The sequence below is a fragment of the Stenella coeruleoalba genome, assembly GCF_951394435.1.
Source record: "Stenella coeruleoalba genome assembly, chromosome: 4".
In the NCBI taxonomy this organism is placed as follows: domain Eukaryota; kingdom Metazoa; phylum Chordata; class Mammalia; order Artiodactyla; family Delphinidae; genus Stenella; species Stenella coeruleoalba.
This window is the reverse complement of record NC_137149.1, coordinates 120952665-120977070: the sequence shown is the minus strand read 5'-3', so window position 1 is coordinate 120977070 and position 24406 is coordinate 120952665. Positions and strand designations below refer to the sequence as shown.

Below are 24406 nucleotides of genomic sequence, written 5' to 3'. Positions count from 1 at the left end.
TAAAAAGGATTCCAAGGAGGAAGGAAAACAACTGTTCCACAATTAAAGAGAGAGAGATGAGACAGACAGACAGAAACAGACAGACACAGGAGGTAGAGAGAGAAAGAGAGAGAAATCTTATATAATGGTTATTGGCCACTTAATTAAGGCCTCATCCTTTGAGGCTCATCTTTAGTAAATAGGGCTGTATTGCAAGAGAGAAATTATCAACATCCATTCAATAAGAAACACATTGGCAATAATAATTGTAAAATGAAGTATTTCTGTACCTTAATATCAGATGTATCACGCTGACTGTTTCGCCAAGCTCTGGAAATCGATGAAAAAGTTCGATCTGCATGATCAAATTTCCCTCCTTGTAAATTTAGGAAAGAAGTTGTGAAGGGTTCCTAAAAAATAAGCCATTTAAAAAAGCCATATATTCCCTCATGCATAAAAATGTGGTTTTTATAAATCTTTATATCTAAATACTTAGTTACCAATAGACATTAGCCAGTAATACGTACTAGGCATAGACTGGGAATTATACTTAAATTATTACATTAATATTCTTATATTATTTTTGTTTCAGAAGAAATATTTCCAAAATTTAGTATTTTTCAGACTCTCTTCAATATTTTTCAGACTCTCTTCCTTTCCAAGAACAATTTATTAATAACATTCAGACATAAATTAGACTGCATTTGCTTCACAGTCCAGGGAAACAGTCCAATATGTAATTTTCCTATTGTTATGGCTCAATATTTAATTTATGATTAAGAAAAGAAAAATGTTTGGAAGATTTAAAAGCCTCCTTTTAGTTAAAGAACACTTAAACACATATTAGTGGATAATTGCTTGAAATTAGCTAAGCACTATAAATTACCTCTAGGATTTATATCTGCCTGTACCCTCTAACAAGCTTTAATTAATGATGTGCTGCTAATGCTTTCCCAAAGAAATTACTTTCTAGTAGATGAATCACCTTTCAATTTTACGGAAACATTTCTTGTTTAACCAATATGTTATCAATACACAGCAGTCTTGGTGTAAATTACAAACACACCTTATTCCATTTTGGGCAACTGAAGTTTCCAAAATATATGAATATATGTCTGTGTTAAGGGAATCTTATTTAGTTCTTATTTTAATAGACTACATTGGAAAATAACATATGTTACAATTTAGAGTCTGGTAAGATATCAAAGACTTGAAGAGGCAAATTTAAGGAAAAAAATTCACGCAATTCCAGGTGAAACATTTTTATGGCCATTCTACAGTAACGTGTTATAAAATACAGCCCAAATGGGATAAAGAGATACTTATATAGGTAGAGTCTCAATCACTGAAAAAAATTTCACCATTCAAAAAAGATGCTGATGATTTTTAATCAATGCATATTCTCCACAACATTGAATTTACTTATTCATGGTTTATTATTCAAATTGAACTTACTATTCTTAGCAGCCATGCAAGAACAAAACTTGCAGTTGAGTAATGAGTGCCATAGTGGAACTTTGGAACTTGATCGTCTTCCCAGGATTCATAACGCTCTGCAAAGAATGCTGCTCTTTTTGGATTCAAAGCTCCTATTGGCTGCCAACGGGGAGGAGAAGAAACAAGAACACATAAATACAATCGTCCTTTATTTCTTTCTGTCTTCAAATATTATCTAATCAGCAAGTGTGAAAGTGAATTAAAAATACATACTATTCAAATTAAAGCAGTGTTACAGTCAGAGAGTGGATTGAAATATAAATTTATTTTTCAATGCACATTAAATATACACATATAAGTAAATGGAGAAACCTGTCATTTCTCAATAAGTCTAGTTTCTGTTGAATAAAGGTCTTTAATCAGCCTATAACAAGCATTTTCATGAAGATAATTACATGAAGTGAATATTAGTTATATGATACTTTGGAAAGCATCTATAAAATCCTCTTTAGTCCTTAGAAGAGACAACCAGAAACAGAATCTTGAAGCTAAAGGATTAACATATCATAGATTGTGAGAAGACAATGCAACAAAATTTGGCAGGGGGCGAGGGTGGGGGAGAAGGAGTGCAAGGAGGAGATTGTGTGAAAAAGGGATTAAATGTAAATCTAGAAATTTCTAATAGTATGAGTAAAACCAAAATTTAAAAGATGAAAACATGCCGGCATGAAATTTTTTTTAAATGTGTAACATGAATAGAATATTAGACAGATTACGAGCTTGTACAATAATACTTTACAGCAGAGGTCCCTAAAGCAGCACAGCGAAGTGATGAAGAGCCTGGGTTTACTGGAGTGACAACAATACCCAGTCAGAAAGTTGTTTTGGAAAATAAAATGAGTAAGTACATGGAGGGACAAACCATACCTGACAATATTCAATGAATGCTATTATTTTTAAGGTTATCTTTTAACAATGGGGTAAAGTTTGAATAAAACAATAACCTATAAGCCCCCAGAATATTGGTTGGTATAAGATAAGAGCATAATAAATGTTAGCTAGTATCATTATTGTTGCTGCTGCTGTTGTTATTCAGGGAATTCATGAACTCCATTAACCAGTAAGCAAAATTTCATGTGATTATGCACATGTACAATTTTCTTCAGGAAGACATGCAGAGTATTCTAAGATTCTCAAAGGGGTCTAAGGGCTTAAAAAACAAGTAACAATTCATTCTCATAAAACATTCTAATCTCTAGAAAATCTCTACTCTTTATTTAAAATATAAGTACCAATTCACTGAAAAAAAATGTAAGATTAATTTCTTTAATGAAAACCTATCAGTTAGTCACTCATTTATATGAGAAAGAAAATATCTGATCATTTATGCAAAAAACGTTAAACTGAAATTTAAAATACTGGTTTTAAAACAGATGCATTCAGAAATATTCTATGGAAAATGAAGCAATGTTAAACTAGTTTTTAAGTAGCTTTTCATGTTAAAAAGTAATTTTAAGCAGTATTTTAAATGATCATTTTGGCTATATTTCTTAAAATTGTTAATTATTTTTTCAAAACTGCCATTTATTTCTAGTGCCTTTCATTCTGTTTCAATAGGATGGTTCTAATCAACATTTTATTTTAAGCCCTTTTTTTAACTCTACAAGCAAATTTTTAAAAACCTTTAGTTGATTATTATTTTAAACCAGTATCACAGTATACCAATTTAAAATGCCATCTTTTAAAGCATTAGTTTCTGTACAAAAGAGTTAAATCTGATTTACTAAACTTATGCCAGTTAAGGATGGAACTGACTCCAAGAAATCTTTGTTACAGAACCAATTTGGAATGCCTTTAAATGTATTTTAGCTGTTGTCCCTGAAGACTGAGCCATGCAAAGGAAAGAAAGAAGAAATAAAATCACTGGAAGACAAATTACGTGAAAACAAAATCAATGTTCCTTTTGTATGGTTCTGCAGCATATTAAGTATTCACTTTATGTGCTCCTATTTTTATTACTCTCCAAATGAGTACACCCCCAAAATCAATAGTTATAGAAACACATTTCTTGAATATAATGCTAAAACCAATTAGGATTGATTTCACTAGCATCCGAAAAAAAATGGCATCGTGCAGAGATCCATATACGTAGAACCCACAGTATTGATTCCGGCTGTGATTGTTACAGTTGATTTCTGAAGCCTGCTACAGGACAGCTATCAAGACATAGCACATTTATTTGCAAGCATATAAAAAAGAAGTCCCCAAATAAAAGAAGGTTAAAAAAAACAGACTAGTGGAGCTGTGCAATGACAATGATACACTATCAGCTTACTCAGAGAAGTTACAGTGGGAATACACACATTGAATTATACATTACGCGAAAGCACTGATTTATTGTGGTAATAACATCCACCTCATTAAAAGATTCTGCCTTGCTGCAGTTGGAAGGCTACATATTGTTTACTGCTATAAATTAATGGCAGTGCAAAGAAGACTGTAGAACCATCCTAACAATAGATCTGTAATGACAGTGCTGTATATCACAGCTTCCTCAGCAGCTTCATAATAAAATGGAGACAATGTATTGAGCTAATACATTCTACCATGCTGGCCCATATTTTTCTGACAATTGCTTTAAAAGATGAGCTGAATCCAACTATGTTATAATGCTGCAAAACATTTAACTAAGCAAGAGTCAGTCATACACCAAAGTGCATCATAGCATTTTTGAAACATTATCTAAATCAGCATTTCAAGATATTTATTCATCTCTGCAAAAGAACTAAAAGTAAATGCTGATGGTTCCTCTTACTTATACAGTATATTAAGAGCAACAAATGGAGGGCAATTCAGGAAGATGCCTAGTACTATCATCCTACAGAAAGCTCTTTGTACAATTTAACTGTAAAAGCTTGACAGATAATTTTTCAAAATCAGCAAATTGATTAAAGGAAGAAGAGCAAAAATACTGGTCATTTAAAATGGTCATGACTTCCTGGAAAAAAATCAATAAAAAATAAGTATTGATTAGAGAGGTATAATTCAAGTTCATAACCAGGTAAATATAAATAGGCTGAGGATATAGAAAAATAATTTTAAACACTACAAAAAGCTAACAAATAGAATTATATAAGATTTTTTAAATCTGTAAAATAATAAAAGAACCTTAATCACAACAAGATGAAAAAGTGATTCAAATAAAATGGAATTATTTAAAAATTAGAGTATCAGGACTACCAACACAAGCATTTACGTTAAAAAAAAAAAGGAAATAAGAACTTGGATTAAAATAGGAAAAGACAAATTAAAGAAAAAAGAACACCAGAACTCTTGAAAATGTATAAATAGCAAAACAACAACAACAACAAAAACTACACATAGGATATATTATTCTCACGAATAGCCAAACTGACAACTGTGGTAGATTGGTAAGTATTCTGTTTGAAATTCTCATCTGATACCTTTCAGAACAAGATATGCAAAACAAAACTTTCTAAATCAGGTTTTTAAGAATATTACAATAAAAAAAATCTTTTGTTACCTTTTTTGAGAAGTAATTTTGCTAATTATTAGAGATATAAAAATACTGCATGTAAAGTGCCCAGTTCAGTGCCTGGAATGCAGTAAGTTATTAGTAATAATAATTATTGTTATTTTTCAGCTTATTTGATCAAGAATATTTAAGGAAAAAAGCCATTAAACAAGCCTGATGAAATTAATGTTGTCTATTAAGAAAGAAAGTAATTAAGCATCACAATCATCTAATGGTACATGCAGTACTGTGCATTATCTGTCAGAAGCCTAATAGTACACAATAGACATCAAAACTGCATTACTCTATCTCAAAAACATAATCAAAAACAAAATTATCTTTCAAAAGTCAAAAGGGCCTCCAAATTTTACTGTGAAAAGGATATGAAATGTCAAGCAAGTTACAATTATCTAGTACTGCATTAATTAAAAACAAATGGTACTGGATTCAAAGGCCCCTATAACCACCCAACACAGACTCCTTCATCTGATTACTAGTAAAAGTTAAGCTGTAAAAAGACTGTAGTGTTCATACATTCTAAGTTTTTTTTTTTTTTTGCAGTACGCGGGCCTCTCACTGTTGTGGCCTCTCCAGCTATGGAGCACAGGCTCCGGACGCACAGGCTCAGCGGCCATGGCTCGCGGGCCCAGCCGCTCGGCGGCATGTGGGATCTTCCCGGACCAGGGCACGAACCTGTGTCCCCTGCATTGGCAGGCGGACTCTCAACCACTGCGCCACCAGGGAAGCCCCCATTCTAAGTTTTTGCTTTCTTTTTAAAATTTTTCTTACCTGAAGTTATCTAATTAATAACCTCCAGCTTACATTTTGTATTTTAGAAAACATTATTATACATTCTCATAATAAATGTGAGCTAGATATCCCTATTTCAATAATGAAGAAAATAAGTATCTTGAATAACCTAGCTCAAAATCAACATAAATCTAGGAAACAAAAATCAGTATTCAAAACCAGCCTTTGGGCCATTTTATCCATAAACGGTTGTATTATAAAATGTTTTTCCTGATTTCAACAATTTCCCACTTTCTTACACTTCCATTTTTCAAATATGATATTTATTTAACAGGTTTATTTAAAAGACTAATAATGTATATATGTAAAGAGCTCCTGGCACAAAGTACTCAATAAGTATAGCTGCTATTAATGTTGTTGTAATTGTTTTTATCACCATCACCAGAATTTCTTTTTCCTTTTGAGATTTATATGTGAACTGTTCCAATTTATATCAACTTTTCAGAAGTGAAGTTCCAAACTGCTGGATCATGGTTACAATTACTAAGAGTAAGAAAGTTGTAGGGAATTGGCAATAAATCTCAGAAATTCTACAAAGTATAGATTTGCTTGAGTTAACAACCTTCTCTTTTTAAAATCTAAGTCTAAAAAGATATTTTTTTCCATCTTTCTGTGAAAGCTTTCTTTGGTAATCATTAAACCTTAACATCTGGGGATGAGAAGCAGGAGAGAAGATTAGAGGAAAAGAAAAAGGTTATTATGCAGCAACAGACTCAGAAATGGGGCCGTTGGACACGCTAAAGTATAGTGTATCATAAACATACATTTTGTGGGTTAAGAGCAGAGTGGGGAAGAGCTGTCAAAAGTGAAAATGGGCTCATGAAGGGGAGGCAAAAGAGCGTGACTACTTTTAGGATCTTGCTTACGATCTCGATGACTGGCCTAAAGCCATCTGTCAATGTTATCTTCATTTGGTATGATTAGAACACTGGAAATATCCTTTAATTCCAGGACTACACATAAACCCTGTCCGACAACATATAAGAGGGCATACAGGCAAGAGAGGTTATACATTATTATATTCTGGAAGTACGGTAGTCCTATAGATAACAAAAAAGAGCGATCACAAAGTGAGGACAAGGAAAAGGTAACAATATGGTTGAACCCAACGTTATATGAATCTGATGTTATAAAAATGTCACGTTAAAGGAAAGAATCATGTTAATTAAGTGTAAGGTACTTGATATTCATGAACAAATTACGCAAAAATCTTCAAATTCAGACAATGAAAGAGGATGGACTATCAGGAAATGTGACATCATAAAAGATGGTCATTTCTGGTTAGAGAATAATGATTTGTTTTGGGAAGATTATAGGAAATAACTATGATAAACATATTAAAGAGGCTATTCTATCTGATGACAATGCAATTATTTACTGGCTATACGTGAAGGGTCTAAGAGTCTTAAGTAAATTATCTCACTATATTTACAACAACACCTTAATATAAAAAACTATTAGCATTCCCAATTTACAGGTGAAAAAATTGTGTCTGGGAGAAGTTAAATGACTATTAAAGGTTGGTTCCCCAGTCAATAGCGGAGCCAAGATTCAGAGTCACATCTAACTAAATTGACTAGTAAATCCTAGAATAACTACAGTTGTGTGGATTGATGAAAGTGTTGGTGCTGAATCTGCAAGGGCACTGGAATCCTTTCATGGGAGGTTTAGATTAAATGCTCTTCTGAAAAAATGTTATTTATGTTTTTATTCCCACCTATATAATGTGCATGGATATCAATTTAGCAGAAGGCTTCACAAAAGGGGGAGAGAGATGAATATTTTGTTTTGGGGATGCTGAAAAATGGTTGGCAAAAACAGCTTTTGAGAAAGTGAACACAGGGGCGCCTTCAAGACGGTGGAGTAGTAAGACGTGGAGATCACATTCCTCCACACAAACACATCAGAAGTACATCTACATGTGGAACAGCTCCTACAGAACACCTACTGAAAGCTGGAAAAAGACCTCAGACTTTCCAAAAGGCAAGAAACTCCCCACATACCTGGGTAGGGCAAAAGAAAAAAGGAAAAACAGACAAAAGAATAGGGACGGAACCTGCACCAGTGGGAGGGAGCTGTGAAGGAGGAAATGTTTCCACACAATAGGAAGCCCCTTCACTGGTGGAGACGGGGGTTGGGCAGGTGGGAAGCTTTGGAGCCATGGAGGAGAGCGCAGCAACCCGGGTGCAGAGGGCAAAGCGGAGAGATTCCCGCACAGAGGATCGGTGCCGACCAGTGTTCACCAGCCCGAGAGGCTTGTCTGCTCACCCGCCGGGGAGGGTGGGGCTCGGAGCTGAAGCTCCGGCTTCGGAGGTCGGATCCCAGGGAGAGGACTGGGGTTGGCTGCGTGAACACAGCTTGAAGGGGGCTAGTGTGCCACAGCTAACCGGGAGGGAGTCCAGGAAAAAGTCTGGACCTGCCTAAGAGGCAAGAGACCATTGTTTCAGGGTGCGCCAGGAGAGGGGATTCAGAGCACTGCCTAAACAAGCTACAGAGACAGGCGCGAGCCAGGGCTATCAGCGTGGACCCCAGAGACAGGCATGAAATGATAAGGCTGCTACTGCAGACACCAAGAAGCCTGCGTGCAAGCACAGGTCACTATCCACACCTCCCCTCCCAGGAGCCTGTGCAGCCCGTCACTGCCAGGGTCCAATGATCCAGGGACAACTTCCAGGGGAGAACACACGGCGTGCCTCATGTTGTTGCAACGTCATGCTGGCCTCTGCCGCAGCAGGCTCACCCCGCATTCTGGACTCCTCCCTCCCCCGAGCCTGAGTGAGCCAGAGCCGCCAAATCAGCTGCTCCTTTAACCCTGTCCTGTCTGAGCGAAGAACGGATGCCCTCAGGTGACCCACATGCAGAGGCAGGGCCAAATGCAAAGCTGAGCCCCAGGAGCTGTGCAAACAAACAAGAGAAAGGGAAATTTCTCCCAGCATCCTCAGAAACAGCGGATTAAATCTCCACAATCAACCTGATGTACCCTGCATCTGTGGAATACCTGAGTAGACAACGAATCATCCCAAAATTGAGGAGGTGCACTTTGGGAGCAACTATAGTCTTGGGGTTTGCTTTCTGCATCTAATTTGTTTCTGGTGTTATGTTTATCTTAGTTTAATACTTAGAGCTTATTATCATTGGTAGATTGTTTATTGATTTGGTTGCTCTCTTCCTTTTTTAATTTTTCATATATATATATTTTTCTTTTTCTTCCTTTTTCTCTTTTTGTGAGTCAGTATGTGTATGTTTCTTTGTGTGATTTTTGTCTGTATAGCTTTGCTTCCACCATCTGTCCCAGGGTTCTGACTGTATAGTTTTCTTTTTTTTAAATATAGTTTTTACCACTTGTTATCATTGGAGGATTTGTTTTTTGGTTTGGTCTCTTCATTCTTTCCCTCTTTCATTTTTAATTATTTATTTATTTTTAATATTTTTTTCTACTTTAATAATTTTATTTAATTAATTAAATTATTTCCTTTCTTTCTTTCTTTTTCTTTCTCCCTTTTCTTCTGAGCCGTGTGGCTGACAGGGTCTTGGTGCTCTGGCCGGGTGTCAGCCCTGGGTCTCTGAGGTAGGAGAGCTGACTTCAGGACATTGGTCCACCAGAGACCTCCCAGCCCATGTAATATCAAACAGCAAAAGCTCTCCCAGAGATCTCCATCTCAACGCTAAGACCCAGCTCCACTGAACGACCAGCAAGCTACAGTGCTAAACACCCTAAGCCATACAACTAGCGAGACCCCACCTATTAGCAGAGAGGCTGCCTAAAATCATAATAAGGTAACAGATACCCCAAGACACACCACCGGATGCGGTCCAGCCCAACACAAAGACAAGATCCAGCCTCATCCACCAGAACACAGGAACTAATCCCCTCAACCAGGAAGACTATACAACCGACTGAACCAATCTTAGCCACTGGGGGTAGACACCAAAAACAACGGGAACTATTAACCTGTAGCCTGCAATAAGGAGACTCCAAACACAGTAAGTTAAGCAAAATGAGAAAACAGAGAGACACAAAGCAGATGAAGAAGCAAGATAAAAAACCACCAGACCAAGCAAATGAAGAGGAAATAGGCAGTCTACCTGAAAAAGAATTCAGAGTAATGATAGTAAAGATGATCCAAAATCTTGGAAACAGAATGGAGAAAATACAAGAAACATTTAACAAGGAACTAGAAAAACTGAAGAGCAAACAAACAACAATGAACAACACAATAAATGAAATAAAAAATTCTCTAGAAGGAATCAATAGGAGAATAACTGAGGCAGAAGAACAGATAACTGACCTGGAAGAAAAAATAGTGGAAATAACAACTGCAGAGCAAAATAAAGAAAACAGAATGAAAAGAATTGAGGACAATCCCAGAGACTGCTGGACCGATATTAAACGCACCAACATTCGAATTACAGGGGTCAGAGAAGAAGAAGAGAAAAAAAAAAAAGGGCTAAGAAAATATTTGAAGAGATGATAGTTGAAAACTTCCCTAATATGGGAAAGGAAATAATCAATCAAGTCCAGGAAGTGCAGAGAGTCCCATACAGGATAAATCCAAGGAAAAACACACCAATAAACATACTAATCAAACTATCAAAAATTAAATACAAAGAAAAAAATATTAAAAGCAGCAAGGGAAAAGCAACAATTAACATACAAGGGAATGCCCATAAGGTTAACAGCTGATCTTTCAGCAGAAACTCTGCAAGCCAGAGGGAGTGGCAGGACATACTTAAAGCGATGAAAGGGAAAAACCTACAACCAAGATTACTCTACCCAGCAAGGATCTCATTCAGATTCAACGGAGAGATTAAAACCTTTACAGACAAGCGAAAGCTAAGAGAATTCAGCACCACCAAGCCAGCTTTACAACAAATGCTAAAGGAACTTTTCTAGGCAGGAAACACAAGAGAAGGAAAACACCTACAATAACAAACCCAAATCAATTAAGAAAATGGTAATAGGAACATACATATCAATAATTACCTTAAATGTAAATGGATTAAATGCTCCCACCAAAAGACACAGACTGGCTGAATGGACACAAACACAAGACTCATACATAGGCTGTCTACAAGAGACCCACTTCAGACCTAGGGAAACATACAGACTGAAAGTGAGAGGATAGAAAAAGATATTCCATGCAAATGGAAATCAAAAGAAAGCTGGAGTAGCAATTCTCATATCAGACAAAACAGACTTTAAAATAAAGACTGTTACAAGAGACAAAGAACAAAGACACTACATAATGATCAAGGGATCAATCCAAGAAGAAGATATAACAATTGTAAATATTTATGCACCCAACATAAAGCACCTCAATACATAAGACAAATGCTAACAGCCATAAAAGGGGAAATCGACAGTAACACAATCATAGTAGGGTACTTGAACACCCCACTTTCACTGATGGACAGATCATCCAAAATGAAAATAAATAAGGAAACACAAGCTTTAAATGATACATGAAACAAGATGGGCTTAAATGATATTTATGGAACATTCCATCCAAAAACAACAGAATACGCTTTTGTCTCAAGTGCTCATGGAACATTCTCCAGGATAGATCATATCTTGGGTTACAAATCAAGCCTTGGTAAATTTAAGAAAATTGCAATACTGTCAAGTATCTTTTCCAACTATGAGACTAGATATCAATTATAGGAAAAAATCTGTACAAAATACAAATAAATGGGGGCTAAACAATACACCACTAAATAAATAAGAGATTACTGAAGAAATCAAAGATGAAATCAAAAAATACCTAGAAACAAATGACAATAAAAACATAATGACCCAAAACCTTTGGGATGCAGCAAAAGCAGTTCTAAGTGTGAAATCTATAGCAATACAATCCTACCTCAAGAACAAGAAACATTTCAAATAAACAACCTAATCTTACACCTAAAGCAATTAGAGAAAGAACAACAAAAAACCCCGAAGTTAGCAGAAGGAAAGAAATCATAAAGATCAGATCAGAAGTAAATGAAAAAGAAATGAAGGAAATGATAACAAAGATCAATAAAACTAAAAGCTGGTTCTTTGAGAGATAAACAGAATTGATAAATCATTAGCCAGACTCATCAAGAAAAAGAGGGAGAAGACTCAAATCAATAGAATTAGAAATGAAAAAGGAGAAGTACCAACTGACATTGCAGAAATACAAAGGATCATGAGAGATTCCTACAAGCAACTATATGCCAATAAAATGGACAACCTGGAAGAAATGGACAAATTCTTAGAAAAGCACAACCTTCTGAGACTGAACTAGGAAGAAATAGAAAATATAAACACACCAGTCACAAGCACTGAAATTGACACTGTGATTAAAAATCTTGCAAGAAACAAAAGCGCAGGACCAGATGGCTTCACAGGCGAATTCTATCAAACATTTAGAGAAGACCTTATACCTATCCTTCTCAACTCTTCCAAAATATAGCAGAGGGAGGAACACTCCCAAACTCATCTACAAGGCCACCATCACCCTGATACCAAAACCAGACAACGATGCCACAAAAAAAGAAAACTACAGGCATATAACACTGATGATTATAGACGCAAAAATCCTCAACAAAATACTAGCAAACAGAATCCAACAGCACATTAAAAGGATCATACACCATGATCAAGTGGGGTTTATCCCAGGAATGCAAGGATTCTTGAATATATGCAAATCAATCAATGTGATAAACCATATTAACAAACTGAAGGAGAAAAACCAATACTGAAGGATCATCACAATAGATGCAGAAAAAGCTTTTGACAAAAATTCAACACCCATTCAACACCACCCATGATAAAAATCCTCCTCAAAGTAGGCATAGAGGGAAATTACCTCAACATAATAAAGCCCATATATGACAAACCCACAGCCAACATCGTTCTCAATGGTGAAAAAGTGAAACCATTTCCACTAAGATCAGGAACACGACAAGGTTGCCCACTCTCACCACTATTATTCAACATAGTTTTGGAAGTGATACCCACAGCAATCAGAGAAGAAAAAGAAATAAAAGGAATCCAAATCGGAAAAGAAGAAGTAAAGCTGTCACTGTTTCCAGATGACATGATACTATACATGGGGAATCCTAAAGATGCTACCAGAAAACCACGAGAGCTAATCAATGAATTTGGTAAAGTAGCAGGATACAAAATTAATGCACATAAATCTCTTGCATTCCTATAGACTAATGATGAAAAATCTGAAAGAGAAATTAAGGAAACACTCCCATTTACCATTGCAACAAAAAGAATAAAAGACCTAGGAACAAACCTACCTAAGGAGACCAAAGACATGTATGCAGAAAACTATAAGACACTGATGAAAGAAATTAAAGATGATACAAACAGATGGAGAGATATACCATGTTCTTGGATTGGAAGAATCAAGATTTTGAAAATGACTATATTACACAAAGCAATCTACAGATTCAGTACAATCCCTATCAAACTACCAATGTCATTTTTCACAGAACTAGAAAAAAAAATTTCACAATTTGTATGGAAACACAAAAGACCCCCAGTAGCCAAAGCAATCTTGAGAAAGAAAAACGGAGCTGGAGTAATCAGGCTCCCTGACTTCAGACTATACTACAAAGCTACAGTAATCAAGAGAGTATGGTACTGGCACAAAAACAGAAATACAGATCAATGGAACAGGACAGAAAGCCCAGAGATAAATCCACACACATATGGTCACCTTATCTTTGATAAAGGATGCAAGAATACACAGTGGAGAAAAGACTGCGTCTTCAATAAGTGGTGCTTGGAAAACTGGACAGCTACATGTAAAAGAATGAAATTAGAACACTCCGTAACACCATACACAAAAATAAACTCAAGATGGATGAAAGACCTAAATGTAAGGCCAGACACTGTAAAACTCTTAGAGGAAAACCTAGGCAGAACACTCCATGACATAAATCACAGCAAGATCCTTTTTTACTCACCTCCTAGAGAAATGGAAATAAAAAGAAAAATAAAAACAAATGGGACCTAATGAAACTTAAAAGCTTTTGCACAGCAAAGTAAGCCATAAACAAGATGAAAAGACAACCCTCAAATGGGAGAAAATATTTTTAAATGAAACAACTGACAAAAGATTAATCTCCAAAATATACAAGCAGCTCATGCAGCTAAACATTAAAAACAAACAACCAAATCCAAAAATGTGCAGAAAACCTAAACAGACATTTCTCCAAAGAAGATATACCGATTGCCAACAAACACATGAAAGGACACTCAACATCACTAATTATTAGAGAAATGCAAGTCAAAACTATGAGGTATCCACTCACACTGGTCAGAATGGCCATCATCAAAAAATCTACAAACAATAAATGCTGGAGAGGGTGGGGAGAAAAGGGAACCCTCTTGCACTGTTGGTGGGAATGTAAATTGATACAGTCACTATGGAGAACAGTATGGAGGTTCCTTAAAAAACTAAAAATAGAACTACCATATGACCTAGCAATCCCACTACGGGGCATATATCCTGAGAAAACCATAATTCAAAAAGAGTCATGTACCACAATGTTCATTGCAGCTCTATTTACAATAGCCAGGACATGGAAGCAACCTAAGTGTCCATCGACAGATGCATGGATAAAGAAGATGTGGCACATATATACAATGGAATATTACTCAGCCATATAAAGAAATGAAACTGAGCTATTTGTAGCATGGTGGATGGACCTAGAGACACTTATACAGAGTGACGTTAAGTCAGAAAGCGAAAAACAAATATCATATGCTAACACATATATATGGAAACTTTAAAAAAAAAAAGGTTCTAAAGAACCTAGGGTTAGGCAGGAATAAAGACGGAGACATAGAGAATGGACTTGAGGACACAGGGAGCAGGAAGCGTAAGCTGGGATGAAGTGAGAGAGTAGCATTGACACATATACACTACCAATGGTAAAACAGATAGCTAGTGGGAAGCAACCGCATAGCACAGGGAGATCAGCAGGGTGTTTTTTGTCCACCTAGAGGGGTGGGATAGGGAGGGTGGGAGGGAGACTCAAGAGGGAGGAGATATGGGGGTGTATGTATATGTATAGCTGATTCACTTTGTTAAAGAGCAGAAACGAACACACCATTGTTAAGCAATTATATTCCAATAAAGATGTTAAAAAAACAAGTGAACACAAAACATAAACATTGTCACCAAAGTTTATTGCTTTACTTGCCTCTCAACTTTTATATTTGTATATCCACATCTATGAATCCAAATGAAAGCCTTTAATCAATGTGTTGTTGAAACTTTTTAAAGTTTAAAATGAATTTTTTAAAGTTTAAAGTTTAAAGTTTAAAGTTTAAAGTTTAAAATGAATTTTATTTTGTTCCTCTCTACCCCTGCCTTCCTCTCACATCCCCAAAGAGAAGAACATAAAAGAATAGCCCCTGCCATTTAAGTAATATTGCCACTGTGAGGGAGTGCAGGAACTATTTTGTGTCAGTTGTAGCAGCTCTTTTATCTAAATGACAAATAAACAAACAGACTCATCAACACTTACTCAACCTTGGCTTCTAGGATATTTCATCATGTACTATATGCAGCTGAGATGCTTTGGCACTTATCTTCACACACTCTACATTTTATTTAGTATTGTCGAGAAAATACTTTCATTGGCACACTATTATGGCTTTTAGAGTTAACAAATAAGCACTTTTGTTTTGAAGTACCAGCAGATTTTAATCCCTTGAAAACACACGTTCTTCCAAGTGGCAGTAAACATATACCCCCCCATACTATTTCAAGTTAACAAACACATCTTGGGAAAAAGATAGTGTTCCATATTACTTATTGTACCGATGTAGAATCTAAATCATTTCAGAGGCTCACATTGGTAGATTTAGTAGCAATTCCTTCACAGTTCTATGTTATTTAGCTATGGTTCATACTACATGATTTTCATTCTAGGTATTTATCTGTTTGAGAAAGGCACATAAGTCAATTAAAATCATCTGATAATCCAATGTCATTGTTGAGCTAAATGCCTGGAAAAACCCAAAAAACAATCTTAACAATCCAAGGTCAACTAAAAAAAAGATGATTTAAGTAATTATGAAAATGACAAACACCCAAAAGACTCAATGCTATTATAACAAAACCTATTCATTTCCTGAGCGATTCACCTATCCAATTAAAGAAACACTTAGGACCATTAAAATCAGGAGTTCTGGTCCAAAGAAGTGACAAAGGAGGCTGCTGAACTCACTTCTTCCCACAGAGAAACTAAAAATTCAGCTACACATGGAACAATTCCCTCTGAAAGAAATCTAAAACCTAGCTGAGCAACTCTTACACCTTGGGCAAAAAAGAAAAACCCACATCATAACAGGTAGGAAAGGTTATAACACAATCTCATAAACCCCACCCCTGACAGTGACACACCAGCTGACGCACCATGGGGAGGGAATTCACAGCTCATGGATTCTCCCTGAGGAGTGAGTTTGGGACCAAACACCTAGCACCTCAACATTTAAGACTTCCACTTGTGAGACAGGCCCCCAAAACACCTAGCTCTGAAAGCCAACGAGGCTTGCATTCTCGAGACCCACATGACTACACAGGCATACCTCGGAGATACTGCAGGTTTGGTTCCAGACCACTGCAATAAAGTAAATACAGCAATACAGTGAGTCACGTGAATTTTCTGGTTTCCCAGTGCATATAAAAGTCATGTTTACACTATACTGTAGTCTATTCAGTGTGCAATAGCATTATGTCTAAAGAAACAATGTACGTGTTCTAATTGTAAAATACATTATTGCTAAAAGAAAGCTAGCCATCTGAGTCTTCAGCAGTCATAATCTTTTTAACGGTGGAGGGTTTGGAATATTGCAAAAATTACCAAAATATGACAAAGACACAAAATGAGCAAACACTATTGGAAAAATGGCACTTATAGACTTGTTCAAGGCAGGGTTGCCACAAACCTTCAATTTGTAAAAAACTCAATATCTGCAAAGCACGATAAAGTAAAGCACAACAAAACAAGATATGCCTGTACAGCAGATAAAGAAAGAACAAAACTAAACAAAACACAGTTCCTAATGGGCTCTCACTCCAAAAGGATGGAATAGGGAAAACAGGAGTATACTGTTTTAAGGTTTGAAGACTATACATGAAATGGTATATTATTATTTGAAGGAAGGCTGTCATAAGTTGAAGACATATATTTCAAACCATAAAGAAACCACTAAACTTCTTAAAAAGAAGTATAAATAACAAGACACAGTGAAGATAAAATAGAATAATAAAAATACATAATCTAAAAGAAAACAGATAAAGGGAGACAAGGTACAAAGAACTGATATAAGGGATAAAAAACAGATGGCAAGAAAGTACATTTAAACTGACTATATCAAAAATTACATTAAATGTAAATGGTCTCAACAACCCAATTAAAATGCAGAGCTTATCAGAATGGGTATAAAAGCAAGACTCCATTATATATTGTCCACAGAAAAGAAATTTAAAAAATAAAGCCAGAGACAGGTTTAAAAAAATGATAGAAAAAGATACTACAGGGCTTCCCTGGTGGTGCAGTGGTTGAGAGTCCACCTGCCGATGCAGGGGACACGGGTTCGTGCCCCCGTCCAGAAAGATCCCACATGCCGCGGAGCGGCTGGGCCCGTGAGTCATGGCCGCTGAGCCTGCGTGTCCGGAGCCTGTGCTCCGCAACGGGAGAGGTCACAACAGTGAGAGGCCTGCGTACCGCAAAAAAAAAAAAAGAAAAGAAAAAGATACTACAAGTAATAATCAAAATAACACTGTCATATCTACATCAACATCAGAAAAGGTAGACTTCAGAACACGGACTACTACCAGGTATGAAAGGAGACCTTACATAAAGATAATGGAATTCATTTATAAGGAAAACATAACAATCTGAAATGTGTATGCACTGTATTAGTTTCCTAGAGCTCCTATGACAAACTACCACAAACTGTGTGGCCTAAAACAATAGAAATTTATTTTCTCACAGTTCTGGAAGTTAGAAGTCCAAAATAAGGTGTTGGCAGAGCCATGCTCTCTTGCAAGCCTCTAGGGGAGGATCCTTCCTTGCCTCTTCCAGCCTCTTGTAGCCCCAGGTATTCCTTGACTTCTGGCAACATAACTCCAACTTCTGTTTCCATCACTACATGGTGTTCTTTCCTTTGATGTCTGTTTTAACATGGTGTTTTCATCTTCTTGTTATGAAAATACCAGTCATGTTGGAATTAGGCCCATCCTAATCACCTCATCTTAACTCCATTACATTTGCCAAGACCCTATTACAAATAAGGTCATGTCCACAGGGGCCAGGAGTAAGGATTTCAACATATCTTTTGGGGAGACATAATTCAACTCATAACAGGTACCCAGAAACAAATGCTAAAAATAAAAAATAAAACAAAAACAGAGAAATGAAAAAAGATACAGATAAATCTAAATTACAGTTGGAGAAGTCAACACTCCTCCCTCAGTAATCAATAGAACAAGTAGATATAAAATTAGTAAGGATATAGAAGATATTAACAACACTCTCAACCAATTTAACCTAGTTGACATGTATAGAGCACTTTATGTAATAACAGATGAGTATGTATTGTTTTCAGGTACACATGGAGCATTAACCAATGTACACCATGTTTGGAGCCATAAAGCAAATTTCAACTAATTTAAAAGAACCGAAGTCATACAAAGTATGTTCTCCAAGCAAAATGGAATTAAACTAGAAATCAACAAGGGAAAGACATCTGACAAATCCTAGGATCTGTCGAAAGGAAACAATACTCTTCTAAATAATTTACGGGTCAATGAGAAAGTCACAGGGAAAATTAGAAAATATTTTGAAAAGAATAAAAATGAAAACACAATATAGAAAAACTTGTTGGACCTTACAAAATCAGTGCTTTGAGAAAAATCTGTATCATTAAATGCTTATATTAGAAAGAAAAAGAGATCTGAAATCAACAGTTTAAAGCTTTCACCTTAAGACGCTAAAAAAGAGAAGAAATTAAATCCAAATCAAGTAGAAAGAAAAATAATAAGGGAAGCAAAGGTCACTGAAACTGAAAACAGAAAAAAACAATAGAAACATGAAACCTATAGCTACTATTGTACTTAATGATGAAAGTAAAGGCTTTTCTCCTAAGATCAAAGACAAGGCACTCTCAGCACTTCTAGTTAACATTATATAATGCAGTAAGTATTCATTGGGAGATGTAGGAAGTCCTAAAGTCTACAAAAAGGCTGCTACCATGAATAATTGAATCTAGGAAGTTTGTAAAATACAAGGTCAATATAAAAAATTCAATTGTGTTCCCATATACTAGCAATGAACAACTGGAATTGAAAATTTTGCAACCATAAAAAACATGAAAATTTTAAGGATAAATTAACAGAATATGTACAAGAACTGTTTACTAAAAGCCACAGAACATTAGAGAGAAATTACAGAAAACCTAAACGAATGGAAGATAAACCATATTTATGGAATGGAAGATTCAATATTGCTAATATATCTTTTTTAGTAAAGATGGCCTACTGATTAAGTATAATACCAGTCAAAATCTCAGCAGAATTGACAAGCTGATTCCTATATTTATATGGGAAAAACAGAAAACCTAGCATAGCCAAAACAATTTTGAAAAAGAAGACATAGTTGGATTCACATGACCTGATTTTATGACTAACTATAAAGCTATAGTAAACAAGACAGTGTGGTATCAATACAACGACAGATATGCTAATTGACTGAACAGAATAGAGTCTAGAAATAGACCTACACAATATGTACTCAGTTTAATTCCAACAAAGGTTCCCAGACAATTCATGAGAAAAAAAGTCTTTTCAACAAATGGTGTTGGAAGAACTGGACTTGCATTTGTAAAACAAATGAACTTCAACTGTTATCTTGCAACTATGATAGATTATAGATAAAAATAAGTAGCATCAGCAGTAACAGTAGAAGAGGGTAATAATAATTATGTTTGACACAATTTGTTTTTAGAAAAGTCAAATCACTGTTAGGTAATAATAAGCATGTAGTCAACTAAATAATCTACATCAGCAGCTTTAAATTTTTCCAGTAAGACAGGCTCCAAATATATACACGTAGACGTGAATTCACAGGCCTCCTGCAGTAAACCCATAGTCCCACCTTCAAGTGACCTGAGGCTATAGGTTGAAAACAACTGCTACATCTTTATCTTCCTTTCCACCAATAAGACTACTGACATTTATATTTCGAACTCTGACTTATCTTCACCCTCTCTTCTTCCTGTTTTTTTTAATATTGTATATTTCTAAGCCTAAATGTAAGATGTCACATTTTTTCTTTGTATTTCACTAAATATTTTACATGAGTATTTCATTCTGAAAAATGATTTAAAACTTCGTATTTTAATTCCTGTAATGCAAGCTGTATGATCAATTTGTAATATTGGTGAAACTGTCAAACACATCAGGTCCTAGAACAGAATCCTGGAAAGATGGCCTAAAGAGGATGATACCTCAAGTTTATAAAGGGCATTAAACAGTGGAGTTGTAAATGATACAACAATTCTGAATGCTATGAATGTCTTCTAATCAAATTGTCCGTATTTCAGAAAGGTACCACTCAGATTTTCAAATCATTTGCTGGTTGACGTTATAAATCGTGAACTCACAGTTTTTTTAAAAACTCCTTTTCTGAAAGTGGGACAGTCTAAAGTTAAGTCACGCAGAAATAAGATGTTTCACAGTCACATAGAAATGTGTCACAGTCACACAGATATAAAACTATTCTTGTATAAATTGTTCCTAGGTAACATTCATTTGGTTGTAAAACTCTAAAAGTAGGGACTATTTCATTCACCTTTGTTTCTCACAGTTCTCAGAACAATGTCTAAAAAAGGTACCCAGAAAATGTTTAATAATCAATTATTTGAATAAAAACATTTATTCAATATAAACAGAGTACTATAAACCTTTATGTTGAATAAATGTGCTTATTCTAATAAATGGACTTGGAGAATAAAGACTTGGACAGGAATGTAGACATGTGACTAAAAGATACGTTACTACTTATCCACTATAAAAAGCAGACTATTACATACTCACATAAAATAAGTTTTGACTATCACAGGGAAATATAAGAATGAGAAGTTGACACAAAGATATAAAGAAAGCTCCAAATGTATACAGGTTTTTTAAATGTCTTCCTACTATATTTACTCTCTTAGAAAAAAATACTCCAGCCTGAAATCAGAAGTATAATACCAGAGCTTATTCAACTTAAAAATTTTTTTTCTAGGTGTTTCGAAAACAATTTTTATGTGAATTTATGGCTAAGTATATGTTCCTTACTCAGGATCTACCCAAGTTAGTACACCCAGCACTAAACTAAGAAAACAGGAAGTACTATGGGATAAAACTGGTAATGCTATGTAAATAAAACAATTCATTTATAAATAATAATAAATGATCACTCCACACCACAGTAACTTAGGATGATTTGAGAATAAATACTTAACTTTGAGAAGGATTATTGGACTGGCAGTGTGTTGCTGGTACATGTCAAGATTATTCATCTCCCTGACAGTAATATTAACCACAATCCATTTCAGTTAGTTCACTTTATCATTTTCTGACTAATGTTAGAGAAACAATGTCATTGAAGGCTGCTTAAACTAAGTGCAGGCTTAACCTCTGTTACAGTCATATAAAAACTTCCACTAGAAGGTAACTTCTAGTAAAAAAACAAATCTGCTATATAGAGTGCTAATACTTTAAAAATACAAATTTAAAAAAATAGTCATACAAAACCAATAGATTGTTTTCCTAATTTAAAAACAAAACTTCAGCAAATCCTCTAAACACACCACAATATATTGCCCCGTGTGTGTATGTTCACATTTTGCTATTATGCTCAATTTTAAACTGTGGGGAAAAATTTGCACAGCCATATTTTAAACAAAATATTATCACATTGAACATGTAATAATTTAAAGTTTTAAAAGGTCAGTGTACCCATGAAAAATTTTCTTCAGTATTATACAAATACTACATAAAAAGCAGTTTGCTATATAGGATCCCCCAAATTAAGTACTTTGCTAAAGGTCCCTTCTAATAAATGGAGGCAGGCTGACACAAGTCTATCTAAATACAAAAATTTCCTACTGTGGTTCTTGAATTTTATCTTTCCAGGCTATTTCCCCTTTCATTTTGGATGTTCCTTTTAGAAAACATCTGCACTTACACTCTACTTTCTATAAAATCATTTTCTTTTTCTATTAATGTAATAGTTTTTCTCTGTGAGGGTATTTATTCTTGTTTTGTTTTTAAGGCTTCTTCTGCTTCTTAAATTGTCTTTGTTTCTTCTGGTTTCTTTTATTTTTCTATTCCATTTAGTCTCTGTTGTCCTTCACACTGAAGGCTGTCTTTAAATGTCTGCTACCTTCATTTTTAAGAATGAGGCACGAAAGAGCTGACTGAAGTACACTGAAGTACACTTTTAATAAGCAGCATGTGAACGGGTAGACTTCACTGAAGAGAAAGCAGGTGGGCTCCAAGTAGGATCCTTAAATGTCAGTACTTTTCAGGTCTTTTCTCTTGAGTCAGTCAGTATATCCAAAGAGTAACACAATTTTCTGTCTTACAGGGTGGGGCTGGTACAAGCCTGGCTGTCGGAGTTCCGATAGCATGACAGCAAAAGGGGTCTGGGGGCCTTCACCATTCAGTTCTTAAAGCTTTCTGTTAATCCTCCTGTTTTCCATTCCTTACCCTTCAACTCTCCCTCTGCTGTTTTTGTTGTTCTCAAATCAGAAACTTCTCCAGTACAATTTCTCCAAAAAGTAAACCTCTAGTCTTTTGCCAAGATGAAGGTAAAAGTAGTTGCATACTGGAAAGAAGTATAAATGCAAGTATTCAATGTAAACTATTCTTCTGGTTATATCTAAAGTCTACCAGTTCAGTGATAGGGACAGACCTGAGATCAACTCATAGCCTGAACACTTGGAAAATGTATGACCTTAGAGAGTTTCTTAACTTCACTACATCTTAGTTTCATTATGTGTAAAATAAAGATAATAACACATTCCTTACAGTGTTGTTGAAGGGATTAAAGAAGGGCGCTTATACAAAATGTTTGTTAAAGGCACCTACTAGGGCTTCCCTCACAATCCTACAAAAAGATTCTAACCTTTCCCAATATCATTTTTTTTGCTGACTGGACTATAAACGCCCCAAGGCCAGGGAATGTAATTTATATCAAAATCCCTAAGATCCATGTGCCATATAATAGTATATTTGATGCCAAGATTAAAATATTTTTAATATATTTTGTCAGCCAATAAAAAATAGCCAGATGTGGGGTAATTTTAAATTTCTTTCTCTGCCATTATGTTTTATTTAAATACTTTAAGATCCATTATTTACTGTTATAATACAATAACGTTGTTTTATTTTTTTAAGTTTGAATTCCTTTGGTTTTGACTGAAGCCCAATAAATAGAAAAACAAAGTAAAAGCTATAACGCCTATCATTTTGAAACAATATTGCCCCCCCGCCGCCAAAAGTGTTCTTTTCCCTCTGTGACATCTAGATGGTATACTGATTCCCAGTATATCTGTTACAGAGCCTACTAAAAGGACTGGCATTCGTCAGAAACAGCACTTAAAACTTAAAGAGATAAAGAAGTGCTGTCTGATCAACAACAGTTAAATGTCGGTAGTCAATTCCAGGTCAAGATGAATGCTGTATATTAAATGTGTGTGTTAGGAGAAATATCTCACATATAAAAACACACAACCAAATGTAGGAGATAAAAAGGAGACGGGAGGCGGGGCGGGGTGGTGGTGGAAATCATCTACTTTTGCTTTAAACAAAGAGAGAGAGAGAAAAAAAACACAATAAATACAAGGACAAACAATAGCAACTCATCAACCAGTAAATAAATTCAGAACAGCCTTGTCATTCAGTTCTCTTCAGTTATCTCAGAATATATGCTTTAGAAACATTTTGATCCAGACTAGAGCAATGAAAGTTGCTAGTTTAACAGAGTGTGGATGGTACAACATTGTAAGACAGGTTTAAAATAAACAAACAAACAAACAAACAAAAACCTATGATTAACTGGGACCTGGACCAAAATTTAAAATACAGTTTGAAGATCTGATAATAGTAAACTTTGCTCAAATTTCTACACTGCAAGGTACGAATTAGGAGATAGAGGTGTAGGGTCATTTTCCCCTAACGTTTACTTTTCTTGACTCTTAAACAAAATAACAGCTCACATTGTGCTTGCACACTACAGTTGAAAACTGCATGATTTTTCTTTTCCCTCTACCTTGAACTCTTTCGTTCAGTATTTTCCTTCACTTTAAGAATGTGAGCTCTAATAAATATTAAATACTTGATTATACGTTGGCCAGTCCTGTTTTTTCCCCCCAATCTTCAGTTATTTTTTACTAAAATAGTAACTTAGAAGATTTTATTTTATCTAATCTCCAGAAACTAAGAGTCCCTCGCACAAACTATTACTCAATGAACAATCAATAAATGAAAAACACAAATGAATGCTCGAGTAGTAACATCAGGTATTCTCTAGATTTAAGCAAACATTCAGCTTTTTCATAAAACAGGCTTAGTCAAAAAAGCTTGGGGCATTACC

The 24406-nt window shown here is 35.3% G+C and overlaps 1 protein-coding gene across 4 annotated transcripts in view; it reads right to left on the bottom strand.

Annotated features, from left to right (window-relative positions):
• LRBA (LPS responsive beige-like anchor protein) overlaps positions 1–24406 on the bottom strand; it is a 725574-nt gene that overhangs the window by 163486 nt on the left and 537682 nt on the right. For all 4 annotated transcript variants that reach the window (XM_079919265.1, XM_079919266.1, XM_079919268.1 and 1 more), the window contains 2 exons: positions 1435–1575; positions 270–389 (listed from right to left, as the gene is read on the bottom strand). In XM_079919265.1, coding sequence (XP_079775391.1) covers positions 270–389; positions 1435–1575 — 261 coding nt within the window. The remainder of the gene's footprint in view (positions 1–269; positions 390–1434; positions 1576–24406) is intronic.